This window comes from Anser brachyrhynchus (genome assembly GCF_964034855.1).
Source record: "Anser brachyrhynchus genome assembly, chromosome: Z".
Lineage (NCBI taxonomy): Eukaryota > Metazoa > Chordata > Aves > Anseriformes > Anatidae > Anser > Anser brachyrhynchus.
Genome location: NC_137697.1, coordinates 15,828,317 through 15,842,010, shown reverse-complemented (window position 1 = coordinate 15,842,010; position 13,694 = coordinate 15,828,317). Strand labels below are relative to the sequence as shown.

The following is a 13,694-nucleotide window of genomic DNA, read 5'->3' as shown; positions in this document are numbered from 1 at the left end:
AACCCAGTGTACTTGTTCTGCATTCCTCAAGGCTGTTCTATGCAGCACCGCATGAACCACTTCCCTCTTTTATCTTCTGCTAGAAGAAAAGTACTGTTAGCCTCATTGAACCTAATCACAGCACATTTACCGAATGGCTTCTTGCCCCGGTGCAACTTGCTTTGATTATCTTACTCTCTTTTCCTACTATAAGTGGGTAGCACATTTTAGCAAATTCCATCATATGCTCTTATTTCTTTTGCCATCTGTTGTCTTCTCCTTTTACAATAACTGATCCAGAATTACAAAAGTTGAAATAATTCTAAGAATCCAAGCCTATAAGAAGAAAAAGCTACAGAAATGGAAGCATACCTAGAAGTTGTGTATTTGACCCATTGGGTTGCATGTTCATAGACACTGTCTGGGTAAATAGATTCACCAGGTGAATCTATTCCACTGGTGCTAAAATAGTATGACCCCATATCAGCAGTATAGTTTGAAGAAGGGAGATCCTGTTCTGACTCATTTCTGCTGTACATTCAGATAAGACCTCAAGTCTAGCCTGTATCTAATTTTATTTGCCTTAATGGCCTGAGGGCTACCCTGTAGTGAAATTTTATTTGGTGACTCATCTGCAAAGTGAAGGATTGGGACTGTCTCTAGATTTCTGGTACTGTGTTGGTAGTAAGTGCAGTTAGCAATGTAGTGTAGAAAGACAGTGAATCAAGCATTGTTCATGAAACTGTGTAAAGCCCAAACACGTAAGAGTAGGCACATATAAGTAAAGTTTTTGTTTATTTAATTAGAAATTGAACAGCAGGATATATTGGTGGCTCCGAGTTGCTATGGGGAAACCAGTGAGTTGGTTACATTTAATCAGCTTGACTTTCTAGATGAATGGGCCAGTAGTGCTACGTAAAGCTTTCAGTTTTAAGGCAGATGGTTGAAACTCAGCTGAGTTAAGAGTGATTCTGATGTAGCAGCTTAGAAGAAATGTCTTGTTATTCTAAGTTCCTTCCGATGGAGAAGACTTCCATGTAAATCAAGTAGTGCCACTAACTGGAACTGCTGTTAGTAAGCTCAAAAGAGACAAAGGGGTTTTATCCCTTTTGAGTTGTTATATGCTTGAGGAAGAAACCATAGGAATAGAGATAGACATAATGAGCATGTAATTCAGTTTTATTTAAGATTTTAACTCATTTTCCACGAGGACTTGAGAACCAATGCCCACATGACTTCTACAAAAGTTACAAAATCTCTCAAATCCCAGATTTTCCTAACCTCTAGAAGATCATTTTCTTAAACCTAATTTTATGTTTTCCAACGAACCTTGCAATGTATTAGCATTTCACTAAGAACTATAAGAATACATTTAAAAAATCATTATAGACTTATAGTATGTAACATGTGTACATATTTTCCATATTTCAGGTTATTCTTTATAATTATTTACACATTATATTTCAGAGTTTTATTATATTGTTTCAGGATTTAAAATCCATTTAGAAAGTTGTCCGAAAACTTGATCCCTCATAAACACTATTAAAGTATGAACAAATGTGGATTGTGCTAGCATCAGGGGAGGTGCATATTTGACGACTGTAAGTCTATCCTTCCAAATAGTCTTGAAGCCTATAGTGTGCTACAGATGTTACTAAGGGGGAACTTTCTTCCATTTCCACCTCCATTACAAAGTTGAGCATGTTTTAACTCTGTCTGTAGTTGCAGCCCTTCCAAAGTAGTTCAGCTATGTTGAGGGTTTTGCAATTGAAGCTCTTCAGAAAGCAGTTTGAAAGGAATATAAACTACTACCTGTCTTCTTTGTAAGAAAAATGACAAGAAGGCAAACTTTATAAATATTCTGTGGAAGACAAAAGAGATACCATTTGACAAACTTCCTTTTTCCTTTTGCTATTACAGTTTTGCTACCATTAGGATAAGGGAAGTTAGAGGAAGGGTTTCCAAATTCACAAGATCGATGCGTTCAGGACAAGAGAGGAAGACAGAGGGAGAAAGCATAATGAGACTATTGAAATATGAAGAGCAGAGCGTACAAAAGCACCCCATTGAACCAGAAAGATTTTAAAACAAAGCTTTTGTAGAGGAAGATAAAGAGGACAAGGAGTAGAATAAACTCATATGTGGTTAGATTTCAGATAAAACAACTGCAATAAACAGCAATTAATGTCAGCACAAATGTGATTGCATAAGAAGAATGCTTTTTGGATGATAGATTCATTTTCACCCTGTGTCTTAAAAAGTGCAAGCTGATTGTGTGGCGTTCCTGTGTAGAATCTAAATCTGTGCAGAAAATTGTCTAAACTGTTTTTATTTGTCAAAGCTGTCTTCACATGTGCCTTGGTACAGGCCTAAGAAAGGAGTATGAGCTTCACTTATTCTCACAGCCACATGGCGTGACTGAGCGAAGAATAGTTTTGTTAGAGAAGGTACCATTTTAGCATCACAAGTAGATCACACTCAAGTATGAGACAGTAGACAAGGCCACTGCTTGCACTTTCAAGCCACATAGCTTTTCAAGAAAAAGATCAGAAGTGTAACTGTGACTGTCCTACCAGCCTCCTCTCAAAACATCCATTGTCACAGACTAATGGTGCCCCTTAGGCATAACTTGATACTCAGCTGAGTGTCTTAGATAACTGCAGAGGTACATTATTTGGAAACCAAGACGGGTGTTTGCCTGACCTGCACTGAAGCCTTAGCTGTGTATTCACAGGTCTGAGTAGTGGATAGGTGCACCTTCACTTAAGCAATTCAGTTCTAGTGGGTGTGGAGGGAGGGAGGACGGGAGAGAAGGAGGACAAAAAAACATCAGAATGTGTTTTAGTCTGTGTGTTTATGCATAATATTTTCCATGTGACCTCATGCATATATGGAAATGTATTCTGAAAAATATCTTCCTTTTATGGTTTTCTAACTTGCCATTCCAGGCATGTGTACACACTCCACTGCAAAGCTGGCTTTTTATTTTTCTCAGGATACTTTGCCTTGATTTGTTAAGATGTTCAGTCGTTAATTCTGCAAGTTTTGATACTCTGTGAACTACCGGAAATTGTTTTCTAAACGTTCATCTGTAAATCTTGTTAGGAATGTAATTAATTTGAAAAATCGTAAGGGATTTGGTGGAAGCAAAGGCTTTAGTAATGTTTTGCCCTGTGACTGTTATTGCAGATTCTGAACTCGCCTTGATGTACAATGACTCATCAGTACTGGAGAATCATCACTTAGCTGTGGGCTTTAAGCTGCTACAGGAAGAAAATTGTGACATTTTCCAGAATTTGACCAAAAAACAGAGGCAGTCATTGAGGAAAATGGTCATTGACATTGTGAGTTCCTCTTTAGAGTCCCTTTTGCATAGTGCTAGCAAACTGAATGATTATGCACAGCAACATTTTAGGATAAATTACAAGTTGTTAGACTTAGATGAAGTAAAAACCTGAAGTTGTATTGTATTTTGTCCAAACATGAATAGTGGGATCTTTTCAGTTTCGATAACCATGTATACCTTTCTGGAAGGTATACAGCCCTGTTTCAAGCTGTTTTCATACTGATGTCTATGTTTGCCACTTCAGTATCACAGCTGGAAATTTTCTACTGAATTGATGATAATTAACTTAGACTGATCAGATTTTCTCCAATTATTTTGTCAAATTCTTAAAATAATCAAAATGAAACCATTAGGACACTCATGACATATGGGACCGAGACTTCTGTAGTGTATTCAGATACAGAACTTAGGTTTTCTACTGAGAACCATTTGTTTCTGGGTCCAAAGGTTTCTTAGAAGTCAGTAGAATAATTTAAATGATACTCATTTATTCTTTTGTTTCTTTCAAGGTACTTGCAACAGACATGTCTAAGCATATGAATCTGTTGGCTGATTTAAAAACTATGGTTGAAACCAAAAAAGTGACAAGTTCTGGTGTCTTACTTCTTGATAACTATTCAGATAGAATTCAGGTAAGAAAATTTATCTGTAAATGGCTATTTGTATTACCGTGAGTTACATCATCAACAGCATTTGCCTACCTACTCTTCAGCTTGGGTTAGATCAACTGTCCATTTTCACACCGTGACTCACTCTCTTCCCTCTTCTCTCTTATATGTTTCTTGCATGTGACATATTCTGTCAGGTACTGAATGATTCTTTGGGAAAGTAATGAGGTGGTAATATACTTGTGGGCTGATTTTGGCTTTGCCCTGCCCTTCAAATTATCAGCACCTTCTTGGTCTTTCTCTGCAACATTTTCTGTCTCTTACATGGGGAGAAGCAGTAGAAGTGAGGTAATTCATGGCTATTACTGCAAGTGTGAAAAACACTCAAGGACTAAGTTTTTGCTCTCCAGAATAAATCTTGCAGTACATGTATTTTCAAGATTCCGTTTCACAGCCACCAAATGTGTAAATGGAAAAGGAGCTGTTTTTCTCCAGTGTAATAACACAGCAGGTGTTCAATCTATTTTAGGTTCTTCAGAATATGGTGCACTGTGCAGATCTCAGCAATCCAACAAAGCCACTCCACCTATACCGCCAATGGACAGATAGAATAATGGAGGAATTCTTCCGTCAAGGAGATCGGGAAAGAGAGAGGGGAATGGAGATAAGTCCCATGTGTGATAAGCACAATGCATCTGTAGAAAAATCACAGGTAACTGATTTCAGTAGGCAGATAAATAGCCTAGTATGACATTTTAATGGAAAAAGATAGTCCATAACCATTTTTCATATTTTGATGAATTTCTGAACGCACTATTTCCTTGTTTTTCCTCTCTGAGTTAATTAATTCAGCTTCTGGGTAGCAAGTGAGAGGAGTTAAGATTCTTACTGTGAAAACATAGTTCATAGCAGTGTGTTTCCTGAAGGGATTCCATCATTGTTGTTATCTGCAATGAAGCATATTCTTCAGAAAGTAATATTGTACAGCTGCTCATTAGGGTTTCCTTCAAAAGCAGAATTAAATATAAAGCAGCTGTTTGGCTCACTAAATGCAATGGAGTTCTTTGGAAAGAACAATTCAGTTGAAAACAAATCCTTCCCAAGTCCTTATCCAACATCCTGAATGAGAGGTTTGAAATGCTGAGACCCTATTTTCTGCTTAGAACAGCATGGACTCCTTTCAGCCACCTTAAGAGTGCTGTGTATAGTGTCTCATGCTAGTGTTATCTTTCTCAGGCATTATCGTCTATTTCTTTTAGACAACATGAATATTGAAAGCTTCTGTACAGTAAATGGATTGAATTACTGTGACGTTTATTCATAGTTTTTCATTTTTTGTGAATTAGATCTCATTCTAATTTTGTATTGTTTGAAACAGGTGGGTTTTATAGACTACATTGTTCATCCTTTGTGGGAGACATGGGCAGATCTTGTTCACCCAGATGCCCAGGATATCTTAGATACACTGGAAGACAATCGAGAATGGTACCAGAGCACAATCCCTCAAAGTCCCTCTCCTGCACCTGATGACCAGGAAGAGGGTAGACAGGGACAAACTGAAAAATTCCAGTTTGAATTAACACTGGAGGAAGATGGGGAGTCAGACACCGAAAAGGACAGTGGAAGTCAAGTAGAAGAAGACACCAGCTGCAGTGACTCCAAGACTCTTTGCACCCAAGATTCAGAATCCACTGAAATTCCTCTTGATGAGCAAGTAGGGGAAGAAGTAGAAGAGGAAGAGAACCAGACAGAACCTTGTGCAGTGGAAGACCACGCTCCTGACACATAACAATGAGGACACATCCTCTCTCTCTTGCCCTCTCCCTTTCCCTCTCCCCTCCTTCCTCTCTCTAATTAAGTAATGGTTTCCAAAGTGTATGTCATATGCTACAATCATGATCACAACTCACTGTCATCTGCTAGGACGTTTGTCAATCAAAACTGACCTTGATGACTCAGTTTGGCACTCAGGAATATTGTAACCAGAATCTTCACCTCCACTGCTTCAGAAAGTGGGGGAAGAAGATCCATAAACTACATCTTACTAAGCTCTCAATTTCACAGATTTGATTAATTAAATCAAATATTTTCAGAGGAGTACCACCTGCCAACCGAATGCTGGTATGCTTTGGTAGTTTTTTATTTTATTTTAATTTTATTTTATTTTATTTTTATTTTATTTCACAACTTAAGCATTGGATAATGTTCGTCATCAGAGGAAACAGACAGAAAATAAACTGAGGTTCCTACTGGAAAGCAAATGCACATAAATGATGGGACACAACACGAATCTGTTACCAATAGGAAGATGAGCTGTGGAAATTGCATAATTTTCTAATTTCAAGTCTTCCTGATAAGTGACTGAAAAAAGTGTAACCCAACGGGTTGCACTGAACTCTGCATTTTGTATAATATGTAAAAGAGAGATCTTTTGTAGAGCTTACTTTTATTATTAAATGTACCGAGGTATTATATTTAAAGAAAAACACTTTCCGACTTCATCTGCCACTGGTTATTTTTTCCAAAGAGTAACTTGCAAGTTTTCAGTACAAATCTGTGCTACACTGGATAATACTTCTAGGGTTTTTTCTTTCCTTCTTGTTTTGCACCTTAGAATTTCAAAACAATATTGAATTGTAAACGTCTATTATTTTATGTATTATTGAGTTTCATGAATATCCTTTATGTTACCCAAAACTCCTACAGTATGATGGATTTTTTTTTTTCGTTTTCATTATAATGTTCCCAGACATATTAGAGGAAGTTATGTTTTGCTGTTTTCCTCGTAGTGGCCTGATCCTGTCAATTCTGACTTAGTACCAGAAGTAGTACTACCATCGAAACCAACTGTTAAGATTAAGATTTGCAGGACTAGGGCCAGTAAGAAAGGTAATGAATTGTCTTTAATATAAAGGCAGCTCTTCTGCTATATTTATAAAATTCATCCCTCTGAAACATGATTTTCAGACCATTTTTTTGCCTGGGAACTATAAACTGCTAAATCATAACAGGCTAATACAGTGTGTGGAATATATATTTTGGCATAAAAGCATTAATGTAATATTTCCAATTTTGATTCCCTTAGTTTCTTTTTATCTTTTAGCGATCTAGTTAAACCATTTGCTAATCTGAGACGTGTACAACATAAAAATTGTGATTAGCATTATTTTTTCATGTTTTTATTGCAAGAAGAGCCAGGTCCATCTTTTTTTCTATGTTTTTAAGTAATTGAACAATGTATCATGAGAGTGGTAGTTTACTTCACATTATTTTAATCTCAGAATTTTTCATCCTTTATACAGCTTGTGCTGAGAGAAGCCTACTTTTAGGTTTGATTGGTACTGAAAACTTCCATAACTTGGAAAGCTAAAGGGAATTAGGAGTTCATGTTTGACATTTGCCAGTCCTGTTGCTTGGTCACATGAAATGGAGGAATTTTTTATCTCTGCTGCTTTACCCTTCATTAAAATTGTAGTTTTCAGTTGGGAAATAGTTGCCTAGAGAAGGAACAGACTCCGGTCTGTAAAATTCTGGTACAATGACAATATCGAGATGATTTCTCAACAAAAGAAAATGGAATCAGACATTATTTCCCTTGTTTGGAGTAATTTGGTAGTAAATAAGCAGATATAAATATTTTTTGTTGTTGTTGGTTTTTGGTTTTTTAATTTTTTTTAAGTGTCTGAGATCTTCTTTAAGATAAGAACTTCTTTAAAAACTATTGGATAATAATTCAGCCTTTAAATTCATTTCACATTCTTCTATATCCAGATCAAAATTTTCTCTAGCTTTAGCCCTCACAGGGCTTTAGCACAGATGATACTGAAGGAGGAAAGAAAATGAAGAGAACTCATGTTTTTAAGGTTTCGACTATATTTTGTTCTTCATCATTTCTTCCTGAACCTGACCCACCTAAAAATCCTCTCAATCCCTAAGAGTGCCTGGAACCTTAATAATGGAAAAGCAATATAAATTCCAAAATGACCAATGGGGACCTGAAAAGTTTTTGTATCTGCACTAACTGAAAGTAAATGAAGAGAAAACACCATATTGTATTGTGAGATATACACCCATACATATGGACAATCAAATCATAGAAAATTGTATCATTTCTTAGAGATGGGGATATAATGCACTGTACAATCTTTTTTTTTCTTTTTCCTCTTTTGCCAAAGTGTGTTTTAGCATTGCACACTGCTTTAAAACAATACAATTTACAAGTGGCTTTATGTGTTTTAAATAATTTTGCCATAATAAAATGCGATGAGTTGGGTATTGGGGGGAGGGAAGGGGGGGAGAAAATTCACATTGCTTATAACAGTACACTTTAGCTTGCAAGTTACTGTACTCAATAATGCTGTATTTGAATTTTTAAATTGTTTTGTGTCATTGTTAAAAAAGATAATGAAAGAATATAGATAGAACAAATAGCATTCAGAAGTTTTAAAAACTTGAATGAAATGGATTTTTCAGAAAGCTTTGACAATTCTTTTAAAATGCATTATTTATTTTATTTGTGCCATGCATTTTTCTCACCAAATGACCTTACCTGTAATACAGTCTTGTTTGTCTCTGTTTACAACCATGTATTTATTGTAATGTACATACTGTAATGTTAATTGTAAATTACCAGTTCTTATTATAACATCATCCTTGTGAGGGTGGTGTTGCTATATTTGGAAACTCTTGGTGAGAGAATGATTATTGTGTATACATATTCCTTGTACATTTTTTCTCCTGTAATATACTCTCTGTCACCTTAGAGCTTGTTTATGGAAGATTCAAGAAAAGTATAAAATACATAAAGATATATCAATAAAAAAAAAAAAAGGAAAAAAGAAAAAAAAAAAAGCTGCAGGTCTTTGGTCCCAGGGCTGTGCCTTAACTTTAAACAATTTTTTCTTCTGTTTTGCTGCATTTGAAAGTGAGGTAGCTGTGGGGCTAGGGCTGGGCATATCTACCATATTTTTAGTGCTAGCTTATGGGGATTACAAGTACAAGCTAGTATGCATGATACTACAGTGAGCTTTCATTCATGACCCTACTGGAAGTTCAAGCTTTTCCAGACTTCGGGCAATATAATTATACTGCCCCTCTGATTATCTTTTTACAGGCTATCATCAGGGATTATTGCAGCCATTACTTGCTACTACTAAAAAATAAAAAAATAAAAAAAAATACTGACACTGTATTTCAATACTGAATTTTGCTGAAAGAGCTTTGGAAAGCAGCTCTACTAAGCATCTGATTTTAATGCATATTGGCAAATGAAATAATTGGAATTAAAATAGTATATCATACACTTTTTTTTTTTTTAGTCACCTAATATTCTTTCTTTACTCAGTAGCACAAATTGCCACTGTATAAGCAGAATCCATAAAGTAGAACAAAAGACAACTTCAGACTTGGAAATGCTTTCTAACACTAATAATAGTGTTATAAGCAGCCAAATCTTTTATTTTGTATAGATGTATCTAAGGCTTTGTACAGGTGTGTATAGCATAATGCACTAGATCTGGTAAACCTTTTAATAACACTAGCATTAGTTTTGCAGATTGGACTCTGAGCATCTCTTGCTGTTTGAATATCACATTACTCCAGACTGCTTAGGACTGATAGCAGTGAATTTTCCAGAGCAAGGTAAACGCCTGTCCTCCATTCCAGTGATGCCCAGCCCTTGTAGCATGCAACTTTTCGGTGAAAGGAGCGATTCTTTTTCAAGTAAAAACAGAGCCTCCTTTTTGACACAAACTGTAGATTTTAGCAGCCCTGGCCCAAAGGAAAATGATTGCTTTTGTTTTAAACAGTATAAAAGGGACACTATAATGAGAGAAATCCTGAACAATTTTTTGTTGTTTTAGTTTGATTTTTTCTTTTGGGGATGTCTTGAGAGTGGCAACTTGTGTGAACATTGCACATGACAATTACTTCACCGGTTTCTTAGCCTCTCTTACAGCCTATGGGATAGTACTGTACATCAATACCTTCATATGAAATTTTTATATGCAATGGAAATAAAAGCATGGGTTGATTCTGCCTAGTTACTGTATTTGACTTCCTTTTGCAAGTTTTTTTTTTCTTTTTTTCTTTTTTGTTTTATCATAGCCGTGACATCTTAAGAGAAAACATATCGGTAGAATACTTAGGTTATGTTATTTTTTTCATCATACTGAGTTTTGTGTAGATAATACAAAATAAATGTGGGTGCTAATCAGACAAGTTAGTCAAATGTGGTATTTCATAAAGTCTAATCCAGAGATGTGCTATACAGTTGTATAGAAAGACATTCAGTCTCAACTTTCAGGAATTTTTACTATTGACTTGAGTGGCAGAAGAAGCCTATCTTGAGAAAATAGGACTTCAGCTGAAATGAGGTAGAAGAGTAGAGATTGCTGCCAGAGCAATACATGGGGGTATCAGAAAGAAGAGGAAAAAAAAAAAAAGAAAAAAAAAAAAAAGGAAGAAGAATACTGTAGGTAAATATCGACCAGAAAATCCCTGCTCAAATGGATGATAAAAAGAAATTGTTTTTTTAAAATTAGACTTCATAAATGCCAGCTCTTGTCTTGAAGAAATGTGGTAGAGCACTCAGTCTTAATGCTTTTGAAGTGGCTTTCATAAGCCACTTGATCAGAGTACTTATTGGGGGCGGGGGAGATGCTTAGCTGAAAATATTTTCAGATTGAGTAATAATAATAAAATCAATGTCCTTTTTTTTTTTTTTTTTTTTTTTTTCCCTTAAGATCCTCCTTCTTAGATCCTCCTTTGGATTTGGAGTTAGTTTGCAAGGAGTACAACCCTTAGGACTCCTTTTAAATCACGCTTTGGTGGCAGAAGAGGCTGGTAAGAGCTGGGCTGTGAAGATGAAGGAAGCTGTGCTGAGCACCATGGGGCAGGTAAACCAGGTGGTGCCCCTCGTCTGTGCTGTCCCCATCCTCACACATTCCCAGTGTCCCTAAGGGGAGAATGTTCTGCATACATCATGGATTTTAGCCTGAAGGGAGGAAGGAACTCCAGATTCCTGTTAGCTCTATTAAAAACTCTATAGTGAAGAGCTCGGGTATCACACTTGTACAAGCGGTGAGCTTGAAGCTGGCAGGATTGGCACTGTCTCAGTCTGCATGCATGGCAATAATAATGCTTCTGGTAGATTGGCATGTTTCAGAGCAAAACCAAAATGAATTCCTTGTTTCACTGCAGTCAGCTGCTGCTATAGGAGCTGAACGTATTTTTGAACTAATGACTCCTCTGTTTCTTGGGGACACAGTCTGACTAGCTGCAGCTTCATTTACTCAGTCTCTCTGCTGCACTGAAAATAAAAATCACAGCTGCTGGAAAACACACTGGGATGACCATCCCAATTTCTCTGCCAGCTGTGAATAATTTTGCATAGTTTTATTAAGGAAATAAAAAGGGGGTGGGGGGGAAGGAGGGCAGAAATTCAAACGTTATAAAAGGCTTTAGTTGGTTCAGTTTAGTTTAGCCTACAATGTACAGAAAATGTCCAGCTTGATCCTGTGAAACTGGCTGAGAAATCTGCAAAAGTAATAAAGTAGGATAAGACATCCTAACAACAGGAATCAGAGTGATAAACTGGGAGAAAAGCCTGGTCAGGGAAAAATATCCTCCAAACAAAATCATCTCATCCCATCAAAGGTGATCCCATAGCCTGGATATAGACACAGGAGAACTGAGTTTGACTTTATTATGCCTCAGTTCCCTAGACCCCAAGCTGTAATTTTTTCTTCTCACAAAGCAATTATGTTAAGGTCCTCAGAGCTATTGTGGTAGTAAGAACTAAGTGCTTGTCAGATATTTATAAAGTAAAAAATTGTTTTGATACAATGCAATTTAGCAGAGCTTTAAGGACTAAAAATGTGCAATGACTCTCTGCTAGAAGAGGCTGTAGCACAGAAGGAGGAGGATGACGATGTAACTAGGTACACAGACCTCAGTGAGAGCAAGAGGGAGAAGATTCAGGATGTTTGGTCCCAGCTAGCTCATACTGTCTAGCACTGTTGAGCTGTGCAGACAGCAAATGCAGATCAGAAAGTTGTCACCTTGCATGGTTACCTCCAAACACTGAACCAGCCTTTACAAACACCTCCTGAACAAACCTCCTCCTGAACAAACACCTCCACGAGCCTTTATGTTGTGTCCTCTGTGGTCTGTGGAGTGCAGATGACTATGATATCAGCATACCTACCATGCAGCACAGAAGGCTGGAAAATAAAATACGGGTTATGCAGCATGTAGCAATCAAAGTCCAATTGGCACGTGTTGTACATGTATGGGACTTGGCATATAGCAAGTGCCTACAAGCCATCAATATGCAGGGCTAGACAGAGAGTTAGAGGTGGTTTAAAAAAACTTCAGTACCTTCTGAGAGCTGAAACTCTCGAGAACTAATATGCCAAAACTCTTATAAACCTGTTTAAGTTTCCAAAAACTGGACTGGCTGCAGGGTTGACCAAACCAAGAGGTGTGCCTTCCTCATTGCATTCTCAGCCTGTGGTTAGCATTGTACATTGCTGTCAGGGGTAGACCTCCTAAACCTACGGTGTTTTCTGGAGCCTGCTACAAAGGCTACTTGAGCTTAGATGCAAAGTACCACTTGAATGCAGAGACACTGAGCCATGTCCCTGCTCTGATGGAAAGAGCAGCAACAGCTGATGCAGAGCTCCCTTTATGACCCAGCTGGCTGTGCACCTACAAGCAGGAAATCCTCCACTGGCACCTAGGTTTGTAACAGTGCACTACACAAAACAGTTCTTGGGTTTAGGGTCTTTGCCACTGAGCGGAAAGAGAAGCCTTCTGTGGCATTTTAAGATCGCATGTGTTTATTTAATACATATAGCACAAAGACAAAGCTGGTAGCAAAACAAAAACAAAAAACATCAACAAAAAGCAGCCCTAACCTTGCTTCTTGCACACTCGCTTTCTCTCTCTCTTCTCCTCAACAAGTGGGGGAGTATGTCTCTACTAACCACTTGCAGCTGGGAATGGAGAATGTGGGATACATTTAGAAGGTGAGAGACGAACAAGGAATCAGTAACACAGCCTGTATGAGATGATGCTGGCTAATGGCAGTTGCAGAGAAGTGCTTCTTACAAAGCCGAGCCTGTAAAAAAAAAAAAAAAATGCTTGAGAAGTATAGAATGTTATTTAAGCAACCTTTAGTAGTGTTGAGGATGTTAGTGGAATTGAGGTGTTCAGGTTTGATAGTGCTAGCTGGAGATGCAGTTTCAGAAAAAAAGGCAAAGAAAAAATAAGTTATTAAAAAGCTGGAATCTGGCTGTCTAGCAGGAGTCAGGGAATATGACCTGTTTATTTCATCCAAGAGAAGATTAGGATATGGCTTGATCATATGGGTCCAGAAATGTGATAGTCCCTTGGCCTGTCCTTTTGCCTATTAGTCAGAACCAATCACCAGCAACGGAGCCAACAGGCTGGGAGCTGGCACGTGAGCAGTTCAGGCTGCACAGAGTGCAGCAGCAGCAGCTGCCTTTGTTCCTGCCTCGTGTTTGCAGGGACCACGCTGGGGAGCAGGGTCTGAGGCAATGCCACCCTCACAAATGAGTGATGTGCTATATGTATGGATGCTGGGAGCATCCACAGGTCTTACTTTTAAGGGTAATTATAATGATATGCACAATTCACTTTGTTGTAGTAGCCCTGGAAATGGGCTTGTTATTAGTGAATTGTGGGGACAGGGGAATGGAAGACTGGTGCTGAGAGATGGAAGGGCTTTTTCTATCACA

At 37.6% G+C, this 13,694-nt stretch overlaps 1 protein-coding gene across 8 annotated transcripts in view; it reads left to right on the top strand.

Annotated features, from left to right (window-relative positions):
* PDE4D (phosphodiesterase 4D) overlaps positions 1-9,973 on the top strand; it is a 305,421-nt gene extending 295,448 nt beyond the window's left edge. For all 8 annotated transcript variants that reach the window (XM_080573437.1, XM_080573438.1, XM_080573434.1 and 5 more), the window contains 4 exons: positions 3,169-3,323; positions 3,835-3,957; positions 4,463-4,645; positions 5,312-9,973. In XM_080573437.1, the coding sequence (XP_080429563.1) occupies positions 3,169-3,323; positions 3,835-3,957; positions 4,463-4,645; positions 5,312-5,722 (872 nt within the window). In that variant the 3' untranslated portion in view covers positions 5,723-9,973. The remainder of the gene's footprint in view (positions 1-3,168; positions 3,324-3,834; positions 3,958-4,462; positions 4,646-5,311) is intronic.
* The last annotated feature ends 3,721 nt before the right edge of the window (positions 9,974-13,694 follow it).